Below are 27,342 nucleotides of genomic sequence, written 5' to 3' on the forward strand. Positions count from 1 at the left end.
GGCCAGCCATGTTAGGTTGTCTTTGACACATTTGATTTCTAGACCACTACGCCCTACTACGAAAAACTATGTTGCTGCGATGTGAATGTTATTTTATGTAATGTGTTTTTTTTTAATTAATACAAAATGTTATAATATAATATCGTAAATGAACCCATCAATGCCATAATATTATATATCTTATCGTAGGCACAACTTTGCAAATCTTTTTTTCCAATTTCATCTAATTTTTAGGAGATAAGATAAAATTTGATAATTGTTTCAAATTGTATGTCATAGTATAAAACAATGTAAAAAAATAATATATGGAATAGTCAATCAATAAACACTGAGGTTGTTTATAATGTATTAGATACTTACTGAAATTACGGATATGGCTCCTCGTGATCAATGCTCCCCATTTTTATTTTTCACATAATACCGCTAAAATTTTAAAATAAACAAACCTAGATATTAATTTCTGATTAGATGTATTTCAGTTTTCAAATTGAATATGATCAAGAGAAGAAAATACTCATTTTAGCAGTTTAGCTCATTACACAGTTAAATGAATAACTTGGTTTGTCACAACTCTGTAGACGTTCCATACTTTAGAATCTTTAGATACTCGTACCTACTGTGGATGCCAATGTGCAATCCTAAATAATTCCATGCATCTATATTGACAGGGGCAGGTCTACCTTAAGGGTTCGTAGGGTCCATCCCCACATCGTTATCATGTCAAAGATATACGTCAGATATTTTGTATCATTGTCATAATATACCTACTTAATAACATGATTAAATGAATTATTCAATTCATTTTATTCATCTAAACCCTTCGCAATTTTATAAAGATATTTATTATTATAGAAATAAATAAAGCAATGATAGTAATTGTAATGTAGTAATAACTAGGTACATGTTTAATGAGGTATGTAAAACTGAAAAAGGTACATCATTAGTTTTGATTATGTACATAACTTACCTCGATAAGTAGGTTATCTACCTCAGTATAATAAAAAATAATGACAGCGTATTATGTACTGAGAGGATAACATTTTTTTTATTTCATTGTAGAAGTAATGAAGTAATTTTATCGACATTAATAATTTATGTATTTATGCATATTTGTGAATTATATAATATAATTATTATCGATGGTACTACACTTTACACCAGCGGTTATCAAAGTGTAATTAATAAGTAATGTAAATAATTAATAATAATTAAGTTAATAATCCCACTATTAATTATTAACGTTCATAATGCTAGATTCGTGTCCTTTGATATTGTCTTTCAAGAACTTTATTTCTTGTCCACGTGTTAAAACTATGAACTAATAATCCCATCCAGTGCAGCTCGAACTTCCGTTTTCGTGCTCCTGTTACGTCATGTAAAATATGTCTTAAACGATCAGGAGTGATGTTAGAATTATTATTAGTAAACTTTTGTTTATCGCGAAGGAGAAAAGGAGTCGCATCTAAAAAGAGAGTCAAAACATTATTTAAACACGCATGCCGTGCGCGTGTTGCCGCCATGGCAGGTACATACGCCAAAGTCTTCTATATGCGACTACAGCTTCTTCCTGTTATCGCCGATTTCTTCTTATCGGACTACACATATGTCAGCTTAGCAACTGGTTTTTAAAATAATACTCTATAATTCGGAGCTGTCTACGCACTATAAACAAGATTTGTTTATATGGAACTCGTTGAGTTTTGAATATCAGTAAAGAAATATCACTTTTCGGTAAGTGATAAAGTTCAGCAATTCTTGCAAATAACAAAAATCAAATATTGCCCAAAATTCAATAATACGAAACGTGGAAGCTTTTCAGTTGTAGCGGACCACCCTTCACAATAATTTATATTATTATTTTTAGAGCACGGTAAAAATCCCGTTATAATATTTGCTGTGCTCAAAATCAAATCAGAATATAAAAAGAATGGCTATTAGATAACATTTAATGCAAATCAAACTATCATTGAAAACAAACAAACATAGTTATTATGTTTATATTTTTGCGCATGTAGATGACCAGATTGACTCCAGTCCTTTGGTTTTCTCAGTAACCGAACACAATGATTTTTCCCCCAAGCTCTTAGCTTGGCCTAATTGTATCTCTGACTTGCCAATGTGGCGAATTGCATGACGCCGATCACATCATCTGGGAGTTTTCCTCTATATGTCGGTTAAAAAGGGAAGAGTATCTCAAGTCGATCCGACCCTGATCGGCCATTGCAACTTGGTATCTACGAGGGAAATTTTCTCACCTTTCAGAGAGTTTACGACATTTTACGGCGGAAGAGAAGGTTTTTTCTCAACGAGGATTGGCCGTAATAATATTTATCTACATAGGAATCCCGCTCTTTAGTACAAGTCAATCAAGGTATCGGGAAGTCGCTCCTGGGACACTCAGTACAACATTGAGAGGCACACAAAATACGTTAGGTACGACATCAATGGTATACGCCCGCGTAATGAGTGTGCAGACGTGGTAGTCGGTGGAAGTAGTGACGTCCCTAGATAAAATGCCGCACCTAGGCAGCGCCAAAATGCCACCTCATTTGTTCATACATTATTTTTATCATCCTTTCATGAGTCCAATTTCTAAGAAATGTGTTGTATGGATACATTACTAACCAAATAACAGACTAATTTTATTATTCGCAAATCTGCACGTGTCGTTTCTGGTCACTAAGGACGTCGAAAGGTAACGGAAGTAAACTAGATATCGCGAACCCGACAAAACCAGTGAGCTGATTTTTTTAATGGAAAGATATTTTGTTGTTACTAAGTTAAGGTACTTAGCTATTTCTATATATTCCAAATGATTTTCCTCGATTTTCCGCCCTTCGAGTAACTGCCGCCCCCAAGCGACGCTCAATCTGCCTACCCCCACGGGACGTCACCGGGTGGAGGGAAAAACGGTTACATGTAAATTGTACGTATTACATTTCAGTACAGTTCGCCGTGAGCTTTGTTATCGGAAAGAGATGAAAAAAATACGCTTTGTCTGTGGAGCATTGCAGACAATAATGTTCCTTCAAGAATGAAAACCTAACCCAACAAATAATCCAGTATATCGGCTATTTTCACAATTTGTTTGCCGCTGGCTTCCTGTTTGTATACCGACAAGAACCGTGTTTTATTTTGACATGAATTTTATCTCTCTTTAATATACCACCATTTATATTTCCGATAAACATTTCACGGTGATTTCCGGACACTGGGAAAAGCAAGTGATTTTTTAGAATAATATTTTATTTTCAACTAACGAAGAATGCTCGACATGCTGAAAATATAATTAAGATTTAGTGATATGCATTTCAGAATTCAAAGCAGTATCGTTTCGTTCGTAGATCCGTCGCTCAATTCTCGCTTTCAGTCTACCTCTAGATTACATAAGTCACGAGGTGCTAATTTATTTGAAATTGGTGGACACTACTAGCATTAATTCGATTAGATTTTGATTGTAGAAGTAGCCATTTTTGTTGTTGTTGAATAATCGATAATATAATAAAATAACTATGAATACGTCATTCATTATTGTTCTTAATTAGTATTGCGCAGAAAGACTGCATATATTTACCATTACAATTGGAGTAAATAATACCGCCTGTACACGTGCATGGATATACTCGAAACAATAGCGTGTAAATTAAACTATCGCGACAATTACTGCTTACAATGTTTACACAAAACAGTGCTGACTGTCTCGCAATCTCATTCTTCAAGGATTCGTAATACGACGTAATGCCAGCAGTAAATCCATGCACGCGTAAACTGGCTATAATAAAAAATGATAATTGATAACCTTCCGTACAATGCCCAAAAGGAATCATAATATTTATCATTAGTTCGTGTACACATATAATGACTAATAATGAGTGTCATGTCATAAACTTTACTCATAAATCAGCAACACATTATTAATGAGTGGCAATTAAAAATACTTCCATTTACCTAATTATTATCGTAATGCAGATAAGCTTGAAATTTCAAAATGATATATAAACATATTTTAAACATTAGTTTTACCACCTGCATAGTATTCAGCAACATGTCTTATTGATTTGTAATAAATTCCAATGTATTGTATGCCAGCACAAATTGTTATAATCTTATAATATTATGAATTATGACGTTGCCCCTTGCAAATGTTCGAGCTATAAATTTGTATGTGTATACAAGCGTGTACTTACTCATATCATATCAATATAATGCATAAAATGCATAGATATTGAATGAAGTACCTAGGTACCTCATTTAACACCTACTTACATAGGTACGTATGGTCTTGACTCAAAGCCTTATACTACGAGTATGTACCTATAACGATTTAAATAATATATATATATATTTTTAAATATGACATCAACATTCAAATTGTTCATGGAACCAAAACTGCCCTCACATAACAAGTAAGGTGGATTGTAAAAGTTCATAGGTATTTCTGCAATGACACCTAGAGATGAATCCATATAGTTTAGTAAAACTTTGGCTTATTGACGCTAGAGCTCTATATAAATTAACAAATAAATATATTTTATTGATATCACCAAAAATTGATTGAATATTATTTAAAATATTGGGTTTTTACTCGTCTGCTTATAAAATAGATGACATTATGGCTCTTATTTCAGATAATATTGTAACATAGAAGATCAATGCCGATATGTTTTCTGAGGTTTTGACTGTGTATTTGGTACTTGTACAAAGTGGCGGGTTTATAAACGTGGAGGCCTAAGGCACCGACTGATTTGTGGCCCCCAACGATAAAAAATAAATCAAAACCAAATAATGTCAATGTATCAACGTACCCATTAAACTATGAATGTACATTTATCAATATATTTCTAAGAATCGCAACATTTAACTAAATATATTATATGTTATTGAAGATGAAACCGATGATACAAAATAATATAAGCGCTTAATTTGTATATATATACAAATATATAAGTACATATCTATTTGAGTGATCATATTATTGTTATAAGCCGCTTTTGATGTTAGTTGCAGAGATGTTGTTATGCTTTGTGCAGTGACGTCACGTGGGGGTAGGCAGATGGAGCGTCGCTTGGGGCGGCAGCTACTCCAAGGGCGGCAAATCGATGAGAATCGTTTGGTATATAATATAGAAATAGCAACCTAAACTTATTAATAACGAAAATATCTTTCCATTCCAGCTCACTGGTAGGAAACAAAGTGTATTAATTGACATAAAAGGTTTAACAGGACTGTAATTTTTTGTCGAGTTCACGATGTCTAGTTTACTTCCGTTGTCCTTCGACGTCCTTGGTGACCGACATATATTCATATGAAACGACACATGTACGGATGATAAAAAATACTGTATACAAAAATGGGGCGACATTTTGGCGCTGTCCAGGGGCGGCATTTTGTCTAGGGACGTCACTGCCTTTGTGTGATATTATATACTATATATCTGTAATAAATATTCATATTTTATGATTTTTGGTATTTTTTAATAATTATATGGCTAGTTTGAACTATTTCTAGGATCCGTTTAAAATTTTCTGATGAATCGATTGCACCATTTGCGTCGCTGCTGCTTGCATATTTTTTAAAAACATTGAAACGTGCATAATATTTTTTATTTGGTACGCCGACAATACAGTATTGCAAAACTGTATAAATAACTTCCTAACCTTCACTCCGTTTTGACGGCTATTCATTTTATGTGGGCAATATGTACATTTTGTACCTGTGTACGATTATAGAATAAATTAATATCAATTTTACCATACAATTAAAATATTAATCATTAATTAAACGTAATATATGTGTAGGTATGCCATCTTCATAAATGAGGGTTTTCTTTACGATATTTTTATAAGATTAAAAAAATATCAAAATGGTATGACCATAACTATGTTATCGACGCTAACGTGTCATAATGATAGCAAAATAAAGAAATAACAATATTAGATTTTTTGAGGATGTGTAGGTACATGAATGGCTGCTGTTCGTAATCGCAGAATCGGAAGAGCGAAGAAACTGGGACACACAATATATCATGGAGTAAATGGAAATTATACAAATAATAATGTTAACTTAAGGCTATACTTCAGTTGAGGCATGGTCTAAAGATATCGTGGCTAGGCGATGTAATTTGTCATAAAAATCCAACATGCGTCCATTTAATGTTATGTTTATTGTTATATTACTAATAATAATAGTATATTCATCGACTTGTTTTCTTTTTTAAGTACATACGTAAAGTTTTTTAGTCATCTTTACACGATTTAAGAATATTTTCATCCGACGCCATGACAAAACAAATCGACGTGCGGACACCTCGACTGTCTGTCTCCGATTGGCGACTAGTGAGAAATTTCGTCGCACCTACTGTTGAAAATTATTTGCATTTCACTGAAGTACGCTCTTAACGTATTGTAATTAATATCTGTATATAAAATTATAACCTATATTATATTACCAAATAACTACTCCCAGACCAAAATACATCTTCCTTTTCATGTATATTTCCGAACAACATATTATTCTGATACATTTATCCGTGTATTTTACGACAGAACGATGGGGTTATAATATACAGATATTCTTGGTTGGTTTGGACTTGGCTTAACATTAGTGTATACATAACATAATATCTAATTGACTTTCCTTCACCGGCGCTACAGTTCAAAGACTACGCCTACCCAATACTCTGCCTCCACGATTAGGGGCTGTGATTGATAATCAGAGTTCTCGAAAAATAATCAGGAATGGCCAATCTCGAATCTTGAGAAATTAATTAAGATTTTTTTTAGAAATTTAGAGAATTCTCATTTCTCGAGAAATCATAAAGGAGATTCTCAAGAAGACGATAAATTATCACTAGACTAAACTGCCAAAGAAAATTTGATATAGGTAGCCGAAAGAGCTAGATAAAAGTCTTGATTTTGATTCAGAACGATTATTTTCATTTTTATCAGATTTTTTTTAATTCTTAAGAATCTCGAGAATTCTTGAGAAATAAAAAAAACCATTACGATTTGTCGAGAAAACAAATTTTTGAATTCGAACATTCTCGAATCTCGATAAATAAACACGATACACGGCCCACCTTAGTAAGTTGTTCACCAGCAGTAGCTTCATCGGTTTTCCACATGATATCCTTAGCGAATTATCTATCAATCTACCAACTCCATCAGATATTTTACTTCTTTGGGAGTTGCAAGCCATACATCCATGGCAGGTGTCACGGTTACAGCAGTCGGAGCATTTTATGATGTAATCTTCGCATCTCCCCCCAATCTGTCCAAACCTTCATAAAATGGACACCTAGAACGCTACTTCCTACAACGTGTACCAACGTCTATTAGTTTTATAATATAGTCTAATATCGAACTGGTCTAACTGCTGCGATACTATACTATTAAAATACTATTATGGCTTTCATAACGTAGGAAAACTTAAAACGTGTATTGGTTTCTTATCTTTGACAGAATAATGACTACGTGCATTTGCAATGACTACCACGTGAATGCAAGACGTAAATCAACAGCACATCCATGATACTATCTATAGCACATCGGTGATTCATGTTACCTTCATAAATACACGATAACCAACTTACTTCGTAATATTATGGCATTTAAATAATGTTATTAATGTGACTATTCACTCGTCTGCTAATAAATAGGTACCTCTATAAGTATACCTCGATTCATTTACTATTCATAAACCATAATGGACGATGTGAATCATACAAAAAAAAAACAATTTTAACACCTTTTTAATTTTACACGATAGTGATTTGTCACGTGTTTCATTAGGTATTACCCCCCGCCTATTACGATGGCAAGCCGCTGCAACTCAACGCAACGATTGGTCGGTGAGCTAACCATCATACGTTTACAACGCAGAGTGATCTTGCCCCGTTTGTTTTACCTTTTCTTTTAAACTGAAACCTTGTGAGGTCTGAGTGGCAGACTTCGGTTTCCTGACTAATTACGTTTCTAAGGTTGGGTTGTGTGAGTACATTAATGCCCTTTCCCACATGTAATCTAGCTAAGTATTGAGCTGTTGAATTTACATTTACCTTCGCTTTTCAAACAAGTCTTTCGAGGGAAAACAGTTAAGAAAAACCGTCTTTCGAATATTGTCCATATGTGTCCAACAAACAAAAAGTTCATCCTTTAGCGGGATGTTCGGCTTGAAATTATGATATTGTATGGATCATTTTATAGCATCAAAGATGTTCGCCCAGTCCCTAGACCCCATTTCCTATATTCCTTGCCTTGTGTTATATACTTAGTATATATAAATTTGTTAATTTTTTATGCAAAATTATCTCTAACACCTCGGTTTGTAAACTTTTCTGTTTCGAAAACTGTCTAAGTTAGAAGGTAGATAGCACCGTTCTGTGGAAGTATGTATCAACGCAATGCACTGAACTGAGATCAACAGTGTCAGCTAGGAGAAACCTTAATCTAGGGCTAAGCATGACTACGGTGTATAGGAGTTTCCCACCTGGGCAATGCTGATATACCTATCATAGATTCTGCTACATAATGTACCAGTAGTGTGCGTTGGCTATTACGTATAGTGATTCTTCTGTTTGAAAAATACATATTATAATATACCCATACTATTTGCTAAATATTATCATGTTTTATGGTCAGCAATCGATGAATTCGTATGATGTGATTTATTGCGGAATGATCTTCTTCTTCTTCTTCTTCTTCCACCCTGTCACGTCCCAACATTGAGGCATAGGGCAAGCACAAGTTGGCGCCACTTCCCTCGGTCCATCGCCAACTCCTGCGCCTCCCGCACAGGTCAGACCTGCAGCACGTAGGTCGCTTTTGTAGCATCGCTGCAGGGTGAGGGAGGGCCGGCCACGGCGACGGAACCCTTGAGGCTGTGCCACAAGGGTACGAAGTGCCGAATGATAGCTCTGCAATATTCTACACATATCATTTGCATATGTACATAATATAAATAATAATAAGCAATAAGTAAAATTTAATTTACCATACAATGCATAGTATTAATGCATTGAACATTTCTGTGGATGCTCCTCATCTACAGCATCTATAGACGACACGCCATTGCAATATAATTATGTAATAACTAATAAGCCCCGTGAATATTGGTACCTATTCCATTCAAAAATTCAAATTCCACGTCGACAGTAAGTACTATTTCTCACCCCAAAAACAAATCCGTTTAGGTTCAAGCCGTAACCTTTTGTTTTTTTAGCTTAAATTCCCCATTTTATTTTCAAATCAAATTAATCTCTGTACAAAATCAGTATCATTATTCGCCTCTTCTGTCAAAAAAGTGAGGTTATTTATCACTCGGCAGTATTCAAATCCTCTGCCGCTTCAATTTGCCGGTTCATAAAATTGCGCTTGTCCAACCGCACGGATCGTTTGACTACCCTGTCTTGGGTCTGGTAGTCAGTCCGGCGGTCCTCGGTTCGGTCGGGGTCTCTCTCCTCGTCTCTCAGGGCTTTCAGCCTGGCTCGTTCACCAATTTCAACCCACGTTTCGTCAGACATCCACTTTGGCTGCTCACTCCTTCTGGTACCAAGGACGGTACGAGCCGACGACACAATCGCACTCTTTATGAGGCTCCAGTCCGCCTCAATGAGGTCGGATTCAGATTTGTGCCGCTCGTAGATACGATCTACACTATCTCGTACAGCAGTTTCGAAGTCGGTCCGAATTCTTCGGCGTCGGAGCTTCTCAACGTCAATTCGTTCGCACTTTGGAGGCCTCGCCTGGCGACTGAGTTTTACTCGGATGTTTCCAATAAGTAACTCATGATCGCTATGGATATCGGCGCCTCTGTAAGTACGCACGTCGAGAAGTTCCTTTCGGTGCTTCAAGCTGTATAAGAAGTGGTCAATCTGCGTCCTCGTGCGTCCATCAGGAGACGTCCACGTATATTTGTGAATGTCTTTGTGGGGAAAAACAGTGCCTCCGATTGCAAGCTCGTTCAGAGTGGCGAATTCTACGAGCCGCTCACCATTATCGTTGGGGTCACCGAGGCCGTGTCGTCCCATCACCGTGGGGCCAAGCACCGGGTCTGCTCCTACTACAGAGGAGGCAGCAAGCAGAAATGACACCAGGAAACTCTTCCGAATCACCCGTGAAGTCTGCGGCAGGCGACCACCGACTCCCGGAGCCATTCGTGGTCCCAGTGGAGCAATAGAGTCTGACGCAGAATGCGTCAAGAAGATTTGGAAGAATCATTTCTGCGGAGTGCTGAACCGCCCACCCCCCTTGGATCCCTTTGACATATCTGCGGAAGCTTTACTTTTGGACATTCCCCGAGCGACCGACATTTCCGATTGCCCGCCCACGCACACCGAGATAAAATCGGCTGTGAAAAGGCTCAAGAACGGAAAGGCACCGGGGGGAGACGGGATTCATCCTGAATTCCTCAAGTACAGCTTGAGCGCAATCCTGCACCCTATGTTTCATCTGATGACAAAGGTGTGGGAAGAAGAGCGCTGCCCAAGGGACTGGGTGAACGGTGAAATCATCACACTTCTTAAAAAAGGTGACCCTCTAAGCTGCGACAATTACCGAGGCATTACGCTACTCAGTGTTCCGGGAAAGATTTTGGCAAACATCATTTTGATGAGAATAAGGGACCCAATAATGCACGTCCTCAGGAAAAACCAAGCCGGGTTTCTACCTGGTCGAGCGTGTGCAGACCAAATCCACAACCTTCGATGTCTTCTCCAGCAGAGCCATGAGTTGAACAGTCCGATGGCCTGCTGTTTTGTGGATTATGAGAAGGCTTTCGACAGTCCGCACCGCCCCTCCCTCTGGATGATACTGGGAGCATACGGGATCCCTCCCAAGATCATTGCCATAATCAAAAGCCTGCACGAGAATAGCGAATGCTGTGTCAGAATTGGAGACACTGTCACGGAATGGTTCGGGGTCACGACCGGAGTCAGACAGGGTTGTGTCCTTGCACCGTTTCTCTTTATCATTCTCTTTGACTTCATACTACGGAAGTCAATACCACCCGACCGAGGCATACCTGTTACCCCCACGGTGAAGCTATGCGACCTGGAATACGCCGATGATGCTGTCCTATTCGACAACTCAATCGAGGGCATTCAAGAGACAATCGACAGGTTGCATAACAACTCCTCTCGCGTTGGTTTGAAAATCAACGCGAAGAAAACCAACGTCTTGTGCAATAGCACCTGTCCTGATCCAGATTTCCCTCTGATTAGCGATGGACAGAGCATCGAGAGCGTCGACAGCTTCAAGTACCTGGGGGTACACATCACGGGAGATGGCATTTTGCAGAAAGAGCTCGCTATCCGAATGGGAATGGCTGGAGCAACATTCAACTCGATGCGAAATGTCTGGGACTCACGATTGTACTCGGTCAAAACCAAATGCCGCCTATTCGACGCTTGCATTCTGACGGTGCTGCTTTACGGTAGCGAATCATGGCACCTTACGAAGGCTCAGAGCAACCGTATACTGAGCTTCGAAAACAGATGTTTGCGACGAATACTGGGTGTGCGGTGGTATGACTTTAGGAGCAACGAGGAGATAAGAGAACGTACCAAGCAGCCTCTCATCACGCTGAAAGTGAAGAGGCGACGTTGGACCTGGCTCGGCCACGTGCTGCGGATGCCAGAAGAGAACTTTAACCTGGCTTGCCTGTTCTTCAAGCCGACCGGATTCCGGCGTCCTGGAAGGCCGCTAAATACAATCTACAGAGTGTATACGGCGGAGCTACGGGATGCTGGTTTGACCTGGAACGAAGCAAGAAGACTGGCGAGCGACAGGGATTCTTGGAGGCGCCGCGTGGTGTCCATATGCTCCAGTTAAGGGGCGGATATGGGCAAAGAAGAAGAAGAAGTATTCAAATAATTCCAGTGTTGCAAAGTGTCAGATATAATAATATTTTCATTGGATTTTAGGACGAAAATTTAATAATAAACATCCAGTGCAGTGGGGCACTACAAATTTTCGGTGTTCCCGCTCCTGCTTCGAGTAAACCCCATTGCCCCACTGCTCAATGCTCTGCTCCGAGCTTCGCTCCAACTCGCTGGTACATAGGTATTCAGCTGATTCAACATTTTTTGCTGAAGCAGGTTTAGTACTCTGCCGATTCTGCGGCTGTAAAATAATACATAAGTTAGTACCTATCATTAGTAGACACTGCTTTAATTGTGCGATTTCGTCAGATTAAGTCTTCTAAAATGTATTGTGATAAGCTCTTGGTTACTATTTACATAGAAAATGAAGGTTAAATTTAATTATAATAATTGTATTGTTCTTGTCAGGCAACGAATAACGACATCTTGAAATAAATGATGCCTTTGTTATATTAATAGTAGTTGTCTTTAATGATTCGCCTTTTTATTGTCAAGGTTTTTAGGTTAGGAGTAGGTACATGGGATAAATAATTGACTTACAGTGAAAACAAACCAGGATTCCGCGGAATTCTGGAGTTCCCCGACCGCGTTCACGTTAAAATTACAGGTGATCTATTTCGTAAATAAATAAAAAATAAACGCAAATTAGAAAGGTTTTCAGCCTAAGAGGTTCGCGTAAGAATATATTCATATGATGGTTAACATTATTATTAAAATTACAATTATATAAAAAACATATTGTTATAAAACTATCTAACTACACAATGTTCGTTGTAACAATTAAACTGCGTATAAATTGAAAATAATGTTTTTTTTTACAAACTAAATTAGAACCTAATATCAGTAATATTTATCATGCAGGTGGGGTTTGTCTGAGGATTTACAAAATATGTTAAGGATTTCTCTAACCAAAAGACGTTCCTCTATAAAATCTGACTTTTACGAAATGTCTAAAAAATGACGAATGTGTAGACAGTTTATGTTGTAATTTAGATTGTTATTATCAGAATTTAAAGCTTGAGTGTAATCATTTTTTTGCAACTCGCCAATTCAAATATTTTTTTAGAAAATCTGAAGATTTAGTACATTAAAATAGTGCAATGCAAATAATGTACCTACAATTAACAGGTTTTAAACAGCGAACATAGTTTTGTTTCTGTCCAATATTAGATTATGACATTGTATGTTCATTTAATGGTATGCTTTATACAAATATTGTATTGGGTTTAAATTTGTGTGTTGGTTACTTTGTGGTGTTCTGTCCATTTCGAGTAATATAATTCCAAGAGCTGAGAATCAACACCAATTTTATTATGAATGCATACATCGTACAAATAGGTTAATTAGATTGGTCATAAATAATTGAACATTCAATCACACTTTTACGTAAGGGTAGGGCACCGAGCAATAGATTCTAAACTGATACCAATTATGTATGTGCACAGGAATGTATTTGGTCATCACTGACTTATTACATTATTGTTCAATGATAAATATAAACCAAAACACAACATTACAATATAAAAGCATGGAGATAATTCTGAAAACATTTTTTTTTTCATTTTATTTTATGACGTGAACTGTCATTTTCATGGTGGAAAAGCATTTAAATAAAAGGCAAATATAAAGTACAAATTCCACTTTTATTAAGGCTATACTTCAGCTGAGGCACGGTCTAAAACGATCGTAACTACGCGACGCGCAGACTGTGCAAACGACGCGTGACGAACAAAACATAATTTGTCATAAAAATTCAACATGCGTCCATTTAATGTTATGTTTATTGTTATTTAAGTAATAATTATAATATATTCATTGATATGTTTTGCTTTTCGAGTAAATACGTAACATTTTTTAGTCATATTTATACGATTTAAGAATTAATTCATCCGACGCCATCACAAAACAAAACAAATTGACGTGCGAACATGTCGACTATCGATCTCCGACTGGCAACGCATGCAAAATTACGTCACATCTATTGCTGCAAATTATTTGCCGTTTCACTGAAGTATGCTCTTAAATATTAACTGGACCGATTTCGTCCGCCTCACTAGTTGACAATTTCCCTTCAGAAGCTCTTCCCGTTCAACCGAAATACGGGGACACTCCCAGAGGATGTAGTCGGCATCCTACAGAAAATCCATTAGGCCAAGGCCCTGCCATGCACGCAACATCTACCTTAGATGTTATATAAATATATACTTATCAAAAATATCTATGATTCAAATATTGTTATGGAAATATTATTTATTTTACAACAGACCTTCGCAAATACCGACACGTTGTGTAAATATTCGTCTGTCGATACAATATGACGGTAACTAAGTATCGACACTTTATTTCGATAGGGAACCGATACCTGGTAATATTTAAATTATTTTCTGCACTACACAATTATTACGTACATACAATAAATCGTTGATACTCCATCCAACAGTATTGAATTTATTAACCAAAATATTATTTCCATCACACTTTGACCAGTTTGGCCCTGGTTTCCTGCCTGCATCAATGTATGTTATGTGAATGAATTCTGAACAAGTTTCCCCCCCATATTCAAAGTTTCGCTCATTTAACCCCGGGTCATTTTAGTCAGAGTAATGTATTTTAATTAAATAATAAAAACAGATGCTTTCTTCGTGACTTGGTAGCACCTTAGATGGATTTAATGATTTAATACTCCATACACTGTGTATCGTAGATACTTGTTACTGTTTACAACAATATTTAAATATACATCCATCATATATCGCTACCTGAAATCAACAGTGGGATAAGTCAAAAATATTAATTTCGAGATAATTGAACTTTAATGTTTGTCTCATACAACTCAAATCTTTAACTACTTACTTGTACATATGTTTATTTTTTTTCTGCGGTTTATAATAGTTGATAATGGTAAGATTTTGTATACTTATAACATTATTAAAAATAGGTTATTATAGTTATCCCACTGTTGCTTTGAAGTTACACAACATTTTTTTAATAAATGCGACATTGGTGTTTTTCATTTAAATGGGGTATTATACTCCGTTTATACGTGCGTGGATTTACTGCTGACAGTACGTATTATCGTGGTCATAACAAGAACATGCACATGTAAACATGTATAATCTTGCAAGTTGCAAGATTGCATGCATGAAACAAAAAAGTTCGGAAGCTCCTAAATGTTCACGCGACAGTTGGGATTTGTTCTATATCTGCACCTGCGCAGCAGAACGATAATGGCGAACCTTTCGGTAAAAAATTAACTACACCGCGCAGACTCATTATGAAGTTAACCGATTTTCACAACCTGTCAAATAGTAATATAAAATTACAATATCACGTCTCGCTTACTCTTGAAAAATGATATTGGTGAGACAGGCAGCACTTTTATGTGTATACAGTTATTATCGCGATAGTTTAAAATACACACTAGTACATCCATGCACGTGTACAGGTGATATTATTTTTTTAATCTCCGTGATTCATTATGTGGGTATAGTTTTCAGCAATCGATTGGCATACATATTGCAAGTCGACTTTTTTCCGCTTTATTTCACTGTTGCTTTCATGTTATTTGATAATGATATTTCAAATGGTGATTAATTAATTACATACTTAATTATTCCCATTTTAATTTTACATTGTCTGTCAAAAAATTATCAACACTTCCTTTCGATGGCGATACTTATTCTGCGATTTTTTTTCCATATAAATCCCTAGCGGCCATGCATCATTTTCTACCGACACTTTCGCGTAGGTATTGATCATTTTAACCATACATTGATCATCAAACTGGACAATCTATAATATTATATGCAATACAAAATAATATGTATTAGTTTGTTACTTCCAATTTAGAATTTTCACCACAGAATAAATTATTAAATCAGTGTTCTTTTGTTTGACTTTTACTGTTCTCAGAATTAGTTTTATTTTGACATATCATAATATGCCTAGATGAATCAGTTATGTTGATATTGAAGAATGTGATTATTGTTGTTTTGTCGTAAGTAAAATAAAATGTATATTGATCAATGAAGCGACCTCTCGTTCGAAGCCTGGTACTTCAGCTAGTTGATAATAATAATTACTATCAATTTGTTTAAAATCTTCCAGGTCTAGTAGTCATAATTATGCAAATAAAATGACATAAGTATATGACTATCGATGATACACACTTTTTTAATTTTATGATTGAAACTTTTATGACACCATCATCGAATTAATTCTTCAAGTGATTCATACGTACGTACATTTAAAAATTACATGTTAAATTTAGTCTCGGCCCCTTTTTAGCAACAATTTATCAAAGGTTACGTCGTCGTCAGTCATCAGTCATCACTCATCACTCACCACAGTCTCAGTGACAGAAGTTTGACTGCTGAATGAAGGCCTCCCCATGCTGTATTCGCTCCTATCGTTCATAAGTTTTGCCGTTCCACATACTTTCGTTAAATTTATACTCACCTATTCAATGGTCTCTTCGAACTTTAAATTTTTAAATATCTCTTGGTTAGGCACAACCGAACGATGTGATTTTTTCCAACGACAATTGTTTATTTATTTATTTTTCGATCCCTACGCCCTATGCCCAACATACAGGCAGCATAATTTTAAGCATAGCTTTTGGACCCCATTTGATTAATATCTATATTTTGCATCCGCGCCCACTGACGGTTCTACCTAAGGGGATTAAATGGGTGAACCCCGGTAAAAATCGGTTTCTCTCGTTTCAGACATATTTTTGTATTGCAAATAATTAATCCACATTCTTTGTTTTAAAGCAAAATCAAAACACAGTTATATTAAATTATGTGTAAGAATATTGAAAAATTGTAGTACATCTATCGAATTTATTCAACTATCTGAATAATTATCATTTTATGATCATATAAAATATTAAATAAACATATTAAATAGTTACGTAATGAACATGATTTAAAAATAAAAAACGTTTATGATGTAAGTTATATAATGGGTATATATATATACTGTGTACCTACTTATTGTATAATATCAGGGAACACAAAATAATCTGTTATGTGTATGTATAATTTGAATATGACCATACAAAGCACACAAAACGCACCCCCGTAACTAAACTATCGCCAGTCATAAAATACTTGTTTTGAGCTAAGTACCAACTTACATTTTGATAGTCTATCATGGTATACATAATACATGCAATGTGATTTATTTCAACATAAAATTGTTTGCCAAATAATCATTTAGGTATAACTGCGACATTGTAATTTTGTTTAATTGTTTAAATTTATATTGAAAAGACCGTAAAAATAATTTTCGCGTGTTAAATCTGCAATGTTAATTTTCTCAATTTTTTAAATTGTAGCGGTTTTGTTGTGGGACAATTAAATAATTAATAATGAAGCAGAGGACTAAGAAGGTTTCATTTTTAATTCCATTCCTTTTATATATTTTTTCAGCATCTAAATGATTACAATACTTATATTAAATTACGTTTGTTAAAAAATACTTAACATATTGTTCTTTCACATTATCAACTCTCTTACGATTTCACCTGCAGTAGATAATAATATATATGTTTTATAATGTGTACTTGTTTATATAGAATTCTATAATTATTATTTGTGTTGGTGATAAGCACCCGTCTAGATTCTGTCATTCATATTTAAAAAACTGAATGAAATGTGTGATAGTTACTTCATTTTTAATCCCCGACGTACTACTTATATGTATTTATAATGACAAACGGATGTATGCTTGCATGATTTAAAAATGACAAAATTATACAAACTACTTAATATGACCATTTGAAAATGTTTTTGAAATATTCACTGACTGTAACTTTGTCATAATGTACAATAATAATTATCGTACCGTTCTAGTTTTTAATGTGTAATTATTCTTTTTAAATTCACTTTTCAAACTTTTGCTCTTCGAATTTACAACATATTATTGTACATAACATATTGTGACGATTTAATTTAAATTATGGGATAATAATATAATAATAACTTTTTTATAGTACTTTAAAAAAAACTAGAACAACAGCGGAATTATGTTGGTAAAATCATTTTTCTTATTTTTATGCAATATCCGTTATCGAATGTCAGCGGTAGGGATTGCAATACCGGTATTCCAGCATTTTTCAATACCAAAATACCGGTTTTAAAAATCAGATAATACCGATATATTCGGTATCTAAAGTGAAAACATAATGTATTAATTAAAATTAAAGGTTTAAGAGGACTGTATTTTTTGTCGGGTTACGTCGTTTGTTTGTATAATCATTAGTAACCTCAGCCCTAGTGGCGAATATTTCATGATGGAATACTAAGTATTATATAATATAATGAACTTGTCCGTGTCTAAATTGTTTGATGTTTATTTACTGAAGAGTATTTAGTCTCTGTTCTGGCAGAAAACACTAACTGGAGAATACTAGTTTTGAGTAATTTGACTTTGAAGTTGTTAAAATGTTTGAAATGGTCTAACATGTGAGTTTATTAAGTATCGTAAAAAGGATGACTTTAAAATAAAGACTGTTTATTTATTAAGAAGGTTTCCAGACGGTAAAGTTTGAAATGAGGAACATTTTGGTATAACTAACTCAATATGTCATTTTTCGAATTAGTGTCTTCTGCCAGAACAGTGACGATTTTATACCTACAATAATGAATAAATATAATTTTGTTTAAACGGTAAGGAACATTGTGTTTGGTAAGTGTAATAAATTAATAAAACATTATGTGGAATTACCAGTGAGGCATATTCACACATACGCATCTAAGAACACTTCATAATATAAATTTATTGAAAGATTCGAAGAAGAAAGTACCAACTACCAGACATATTTTGTAAACCTCTACTCACTACTATATCTTACCTTACATATTTTTTCAAGGTTTACATAATATTAATATTTTAAAGATATTTTATTTCTAAATATATATATATAGATACTTTTGTTCTTTTTTTCTATATTTTACGAATACCGGTATTCAATAGGAAATACCGAAACACCGGTATTGGTATTTTCATTCGGTATTGAAATCCCTAGTCAGCGATGAGTTCGGCCACTTTCTCCCTTTCCATCGCCGTTCTAAATAGGTGTGCTGAACTCAAACCAGTCTGTGAAGTTTTTGAGCCAGGACGTTCTTCTTCTACATGGACTTCGCTTACCGGGGATATTCCCTTCAATTGTATAATGCAGACGTTGATATAATATCTCAGGATGCTGCATAATGTGGCCAAAGTATGGCGACCTTTTTTTATTTGGTTTTTTCACCTTCGACATTTGTAACTTTGTCTTTCCGACTGATACAAAGCATTCGTCTGTACACCCACATTTCAAAAGCTTCAATTTTTCTGAGCGTCGTTTCTGTGAGTATCCACTCCTCCACTCCATATAATAAAACTGAAGAGACATATCATCCAACCATTCTCATGAGTCCCAGGTTTAGGTCGTGGTTACATAGTAATTTCCTCAGTCGTGTAAAAATATTACCTTGATTAATTACGAGGCTGGTCGGTTTTGTATTTGCAACATCACGTATTAATTAACTCATAGACGGATCGGTACCAGTATAAGAGTACCGCTCAGAGGCCTTATGTTGTAACTTGTGAGTTTTTTTTTTTTTAGAATTATTAATAACCATATCCTTGTTTTTTCGTACAAGGTGGTTGTTAGTAATTTTTGAACAATCACAAACACCCAGGCTTTGAGAAAAACACATAAATGTTTTTGTCATGACCGGGAATCGAACCCAGGAACTCTCGGGTGGAAGGCGAGCGCCTTACCCACTGCACCACGAGAGCCGCCGTAACTTGTGAGTTGAAGTCGCCCGGTGACATGACGTCATATGACATCATTGTGACGTACTACCGGAGTGAGTCAATAGCATTCGAGAAATTAACGCTACTCTAATACTGGCGTTATTCATTGTCCCCATACACAAATAGGTGTTTCAGCATAATACTATATAATATGATGAGCCGTGTACATTGGGCGGCTCGCCTCGATGCGTGTATTGAGCATACGTCACAATTACGTTATGTCGTCGGGTGACTTCATGTCACAAGTTACAACATAGGGCTGCAGACAGCGAACGGAGTGAACTTGAACCTTACTCACTCCAATTTTTGTTCTTGGATATTTTCTTTTATGGCGTATGTTTCAAAATGATAATATAATATTATATACCTACCTACATATTTCCATTATTCTATATTTCCATTATTCTACGCGACTATTATTTGCATGCAAAGACTTATTTGGTAGTGTGCAATTATAACTTTTTATAATAGAATTAAATAATTGATTAGTTGTTCATTATCCATAAGTGGGCAGATAGGTAGGTAGCTATTGTAACTACTATGCTATGACGCCATCTCTGTGCCATCGAAGATAATTAATGATAGGTAGGTATAACAATTAAAATTAAAATTGTATCGTCGTCTTGCAGATTAGCTATTTTTTTTTAACTCTAAACTAACTAGAACAGGGATTCCCAACATTCTCTATACTTCGCACTACATAAAAAAGTTTGTAAACAAATCAATAAGATATTCTACCAGCAAAAGAAATCGAAGGGGTGGCATTTTAATTCTACTTAATGGCTGCACGCTTAGGAACATCACTGCTTTTAATTCGGTCGCGTGACCTGAGCGGAGGGTGGGTTTATTATGACTACCAATACAACGTTGGATTTCTTAAACCCCATCAAAATAGTTTCTGTAAACAGAAAAGAAATCATTTTCAAACTCAGACAAGCATCCACTAGTTTGTTTCGAGCATTATCTTAATTGAAGAGGAATAACTTTCTATTATACCTTTTGATAAACTATACGTATTTAGAAATCAATGCAAATTTTGTTTTCAATATATTTCGCCAAAATCTGCCGCTTTTTCCATGCTGCGAGTAGATAACTTATGTAGCATCGATACGGGTGAGGTAGAGTCGACACAAGGTCAACTGTAGTCAGGCCGGGACACTGAGTAGCGAGTTACGATGGTAGTGTTAGTAATTGATTATAACTTCCATTGAGTATGTCGTTCAAATCAATTATTATATTATCCTCGTATTACCATTTTACAAGAATCATTATTTTCTACAAACAGTTTAATATCTTGCATTCGAAGAATAAGCAACAACTAGCACTACGATTGAAATTTGCAACTTCGTGCCCTGGCCTGAATATTGTCGGCTTTTGGAAACAATATAACATAATTATTATATTATTTTGTTTTATAATCAGGTAATAGGTACATACCATCTTTCCTTCTTTCTTCTCCTCTTTCCTCGACGTTTCAGGCCGACTGCAGAGGCAATACTCAAGAGATAATATTGTATTATAATTATAGTGTACTGTTAAATTTATCAATGAGAACACGACCCAAAGTGTGTCAAAATGGTTCTGTTTAACTGACAGGAAAGGTTACTCAGAGTAAAATGAAGGTGATATTCACTGTGTTTGTTACCTGAACGGATATTGGATTTTCTGAAAGAACCAGAAGCCATAGTCATCCCTATTAAGTGCTAAGTGTCAAGAACATAAAATTTGACATGTTTTGTATGACCAAAAGTCCCGTACTTACATAATAATAATTAAGACAGAATTATTAAACTCATTAGTTAGGTACTTTTATAGTTTTTTTTACAATTTACTATCTATTGTTCCTTTGTTAGCCAGATACTATTTTTGTTCCAGCACGTGTACCTATTCAGTTGTGCTAAACACACGTTGTGGCCTATTTATAGCAAATTATTGTATTACAGCATGACATGCACAGATGGGTACCTAGGTGTGCTGTGTGCATGATGTACCTCTCTTTGTTGTGTATTACGTCACGGTTACGAGCACACCTCAGCGCGCAATGTCACAGCACAGCAGGTGTGTAGGAGTTCGTAGCAGAAGGAGGGCAACCAAGAATGTCACGGTTAATATTATTGTGATTAGGGATTGCAATACCGGTATTTCAAAACCGGTATTCCAGTATTTATCATTACCGAAATACCTGATTTTAAAATCCAAAATACCGGAATTTTCGGTATTAAGAAAACACACTCGTTTACATTTTAAAAAATGAATTTAATGTTATTTCTCCATTACTTTGTACTGTTTTGCCTATAAAATTGAGTAAGTTTATAAGCTATGTACTGCTAAAATGCAAATATATTGACTGAATCGAGGTGAAATAATAGTAAAATAAAATACATCAAATATATTTATAAAATTGTTGCGATAAATTAATTAACATAATATTATTTCGAAATAGAAAATATCCGTGACAAAATGTTCAATCATATTGTACCTACAAGTGTTAAATTTAAGAAACTTTTCCTGCAACCAGATTTATTTGCACTTGATGAACTAGCCTTTTGGAGGACTTTAGTTAAAATTATTTATATATTCAAATTATTTGTAAAAATTACCATTTCTACAATATTATGATCAATACATATTTTTGGATGACAACGTAATAAAATGTAGGTAGGTAGGTTTTTGCTATACACTAATGTTTTAAAGAGATTATATATAGGTAATGATGAATAATTCTGCTTTTCTATACATTTCAACGAATACTGGTATTCGACAAAAAATACCGAAAAACCGGTATCGATATTTTCATTCGGTATTGCAATCCCTAATTGTGACCAAGTCTCCCGGTTTTGGTGAGACAGCGCGCGAATCGAGGTGATACGCCACCTTTCCTGGCCAGGCCTGGCCGAGAGCCAAGGCGTCCTGTTGTCAAATGCTTTCATCTTCAAATATTATATATTAGAAATAAACGTTCGTCTCTAAGCAAATAAGATACTAGACTAAAATATTTGTTAGAATTATATCTACTCGTAGTTATATTATGGTCGACGATATTTTATTATTTTGAAACCGTATTTTTAAAAAAAATAGATATTCGACGATTCGTCGCCTTTTCACCTTACATATTTTAAAACATGAAAGAATATTTTTTTATCTAATACATATTATTATAATAAATAATTTCTTTTATTCAATGAATAATTCACAAGATTTTGAGAATGCAACATTCCATTTATATTGAACATAAATAACTTGAAAATTGACTTGGGTATACGTATCTGAGGTGTTTTCAAGTTATGTATGTTTAATATAATATGGAATGTTGCATTCTCAAAATCTTGTGAATTATTCATTGAATAAAATAAATTGTTTACCTGGCGCATAAATCATTTAAAAGTGGAAACATGGCGAACCATTTTTTTATGAATGCCTTCACTTTGTCTTTTTAAATCAGTGAATGCATTAGTGGTCCTTGCATTGATTTAGTCACTATTTTTTATTTAATTTCAACCAAATAAACAAGTTAAACAACAAAATTATCGTTCCTAAACAAATTTGCCTCAAAGTATGATTGAATTTGACCCTTTTATTTATTTTTTTCACGAGATGGCCAGCGTGTTTCACAATAGTATAGCAGTGAGGTATTATAAAATTAGACTCCATATTTTCAGAAAGGTTTGTAAACAACCTTTTATATAATTATATAGTTTATAACTAGCGGCTGTTTTATAAACTATGCATTTTGCAAACTGCAAACCGGTGGGTATATTAATTGTGTTAAACTTATCGCGCCTCCCCTTGCAATACTCCGCGCCTCCAGTTTGGAAATCGCTGACTTATAGTATATTTTATAGTTATATTATATTATATTTGTATTTGATTCAAATCTCAGTTTATTCTATATTGGGAGGGAGGGAGAATATTATGCACATCGTCGTGTATCTGAGTTTATTTGATTACTTTCACGTGCAGTTATAGATAGATACGAATGCATAGAGTAGTAATCATAATTTTATGCATCACAGATTTGAAGCAAAATAATAATTGCTTGCACATTGCTTATCATGTTGTCAACAATACAATGATTATCAAGAAGTATTGTTAGAAATATTGTTTTATACATTGCTATTTATAGTTAAAGTCAAAGAGACCCTTTCCGTATAAATAATAATATGTGAGACGTAGTTTCTTTTGTGACTCGTCTCATGCAGACGAATCCGAGGCACGCACGTTGTTTCCATCAAGTACTGAATTACGGAGAGAGAACCACGAATACATCTTGGTTTGGCACCATGACCTTTCGTGTGTACCTACTATCATCTCGGGTAGAAAAATCATATAAGAAGCTGCGTCACTCATGTTATGTATACGAAGATAATCATCCAGGGAGCACATAATTAATGGGAACTGAAATATCTACGGGGTGTGGGATAAACTTAAACACGTGTCATATCCTACGTTCGGACAACTGCTCTCGGTTTATGCACTGACGATCATTCAATATTGGTGTATTTGAAGGTTGCAACACACACTATTGCACGTCTATAATGTGTGGTTCATTTTCGTAGGACACTCACACATTTAAAACCCTGTTTCAAAATGTGCTGTATTGGGGTATAGCCTATCTGAATTATATTTATTGATCTGTTCTGTGAGAATCATACCATTATGAATTTACAAAATAATATAATTTTCATTTTAGGCAAATACATACAGACAATGTATACAGTAACTTTTTATATCATTCATGGACAACCAGTGGTACGCGGTTCAGATCTGGTTTTGAAGTTTTTTAAATTGATAGATTGATACACGAATTTCATATAAACTTACTATATAAAATATTGGCCTCATGTCTAAATGTGTTTTTTTTTTATATTCTCCAATTGAACAATTTTAATAAGCGGTTACGATTTTTTTGTTATAGGATTGGCTCTGCAGTGCTGGACCTGCTCCTCAGACTTGGACTCTAAATGCAGTGACCCCTTCAACGCAACCGTCCAGCGCGGAAACTTTGGCTACGTATTGACCAACTGCGATGCCCAAAATCAGGACCAGGGCCATGGACAGAACTATCCTTACATGAGATCCGCCCGATCTGTGTGCAAGAAAACTAAACAAATTTGTAAGTTGTCTACATATATACTGATTTGATTCATAACTGAGTAACCTCCACTTTTTGAATTTAATGACATTTTTATATCATGCATATAAAATCCATCATAGTTAAACTTGTGTTAAATGCAGAAGTTAGTTGCCAAGTTGGCTACATTCATTAGTGGAGACTCGAGACTGCATGGCCCCCACAAGGGGGGGGGGGGCTAACAGGGCCCTAGCCTGGGGGACCGAGCTCAGAAGGAGCCCGGCGGGGCAGGTCAATCAAATAAGTGAGATAAACATACATCACAAATTTACTTCACTAGGAAAAAAAAAGTCGCGCGCTCTTTTCCTTCAATAATGTTATTATTTAATATTATGTGGTTGTACAATAATTTTTAATTGTGTTTGAATACTCGACAACTCCATAATTCAAATGTATGTATGTAAAAATACACAAAAACACTAAATATACATACACATAAATTTTACCGCGTACATCATTTTGGAAAACGCTACTGTAGAGCGTCACACTGCCTTTATCCTTAGCGATAAGTAGGGGGGGGCGACAAAGATCCTGGTCTTGGGGCCCACTTCAGGATGTAGGGGCCATGCTCGAGAGTCATAATACTGTATGATTTTACCAATGTCCAATTTTTTGGAAAATATTTTATTTAAAATCCTTACTTTGAAGCCAGCTTGAAATACAAGTTTATAGAAATAAGCGACTTTGTAACTAGTTTATTAAATTAATGGATGATAATTTACATATTATGATAATGTGTTTCTATCTTTCCTTTCACAAACATCAAGCAACCGACATATAACAGAAATACAGGATTATTCCCATAAAGTTATAAAATAAATATTTGAGAGATAGTTATCTCTGTTTCTTTTTTATCGTCTGACTTCGCTCCTAACTAATTTATGCAACAATTATATTGTTATTCTTTGTGATGAAAACATTGTGGTGAGACTGAAACATTTTCGTAAATTTTTGCACCCATGAAGATCGCCTTCTATGGTTTAACCCATACTTTGCATTGAATCTCACGACGTCGCAAAGTTACCATAGAGTACCATCGTATTAATAATTATTTACATTTTAATTTATAGTAATGTGCATTCCTTGTCTAATTGTGATTTAAATTTTAATGTGTACAGTTTTTAATGAAATAATATTTTCTCTTCAGCACCAAACGGCGATTTGACGGTAGTCCGCGCTTGCACCTGGCAAATGCCCGATCAGCCCATCGGAGACTGCCACAACACTGGATCCGGTTCCAACCAATACCGCGTTGTGTATTGCCAAACCTGCGACCACGATGGGTGCAACTCGGCCACTGGTTTAGCTTTCCTGCCCGCCCTTATCTCTCTACCAATACTTGCAGCACTACGTATGCGTTAAAAACAGTATTATTTTCTATCTAATCATGCGGGTGTATTAGATGCTGCAGTCATTTGAATATAGGTGCCTGTGTTGCCATTACTCCAAATTATATTGTAAAATAAAATTCATTTATACAGCCTAATTTAAAAAAAAGGAACAAGTTTTTAATTTATCATTTATAGCTATTGCCATTGTAACAACATCGACATATTATATTATTGTGATCGTGCTCTAACAAAAGGACCTTAATATGATCCAAAATAACTACAGATCAATTAATTATTTAAACTATTAAACCAGTAAAAAGCACATCATCATTCGCATGAGTTGATTAAAATAAGTTAGATTACCTACCTAATTTAATTGCAAATATTATTATTATTGTAGGGTCGATATGAGAACAATATATTAGATTTATTTTATTTAAATCAATGTTTTTAGTGATACAATTTTACATTATTTAATGCAGTTTTCATGAGTAATTTATTTTATAAAAATTACGAAAATTTTATTGAAATTCTATATATTTAAGTGAATTGAAAAAAGGTCTTATAATTTTAAGTTAGTACTCAAATCGACCCGAATGTAGTTGTAATATTGCGAGTACAATATCATTTCATAAGTGTACTTTTAATAATATTATAAATATAAAATTTTGTGTTTAGCGTAGGAATTGAATTTGAAAAATAACCGGTTGAATGTTGTGATTTCTTATAAGACACGATTTTTTCATAAAATAAATATATTATTATTTTATTCTCAATGTTGTTGATGTCACGTGTAAGTAAAAACACTTTTGCAATCTGTTTAGATATCGATTTGTTTCGTAGGTTGGTACGGTTGTAAAAACTACATCATAGCCTGTTAAGTTTCAAATCACATTAATGTAATTTTACAAAAAATATGTACTTTTCAAAAGATATCTCTTTATTGGTGATTAATGTTAAGGTAATGGTCGATTTTATTTTTGTAGACTTGTATATTATTAACATTTATTAGTATTCACAACAAACAGCATTTTAAATAAGATTTGAAAAGAATATTGAAAATTGTGTTTACAGATAAACAAATTACAAAGGTACTATAAATAAAATAAACAATGGAAGATCATTTTTTATTCTAAGAATATTTAATGTTTCAATAAAATGTTGTTGTTTTTTAAATTAATGTTTAAAATTCG

The 27,342-nt window shown here is 34.7% G+C and overlaps 1 protein-coding gene across 1 annotated transcript in view; it reads left to right on the forward strand.

Moving 5' to 3' along the window:
* LOC147068470 (UPAR/Ly6 domain-containing protein crok-like) overlaps window positions 1–27,342 on the forward strand; it is a 79,802-nt gene extending 52,460 nt beyond the window's left edge. Inside the window, exons 2-3 of the mRNA XM_085953391.1 lie at window positions 24,603–24,800; window positions 25,966–27,342. Of these exons, the coding sequence (XP_085809517.1) occupies window positions 24,603–24,800; window positions 25,966–26,180 (413 nt within the window). The 3' untranslated portion in view covers window positions 26,181–27,342. The remainder of the gene's footprint in view (window positions 1–24,602; window positions 24,801–25,965) is intronic.

Source organism: Rhyacophila brunnea, unplaced genomic scaffold, assembly GCF_057557595.1.
Source record: "Rhyacophila brunnea isolate RB1 unplaced genomic scaffold, BYU_Rbru_1.0 scaffold_3, whole genome shotgun sequence".
NCBI lineage: Eukaryota > Metazoa > Arthropoda > Insecta > Trichoptera > Rhyacophilidae > Rhyacophila > Rhyacophila brunnea.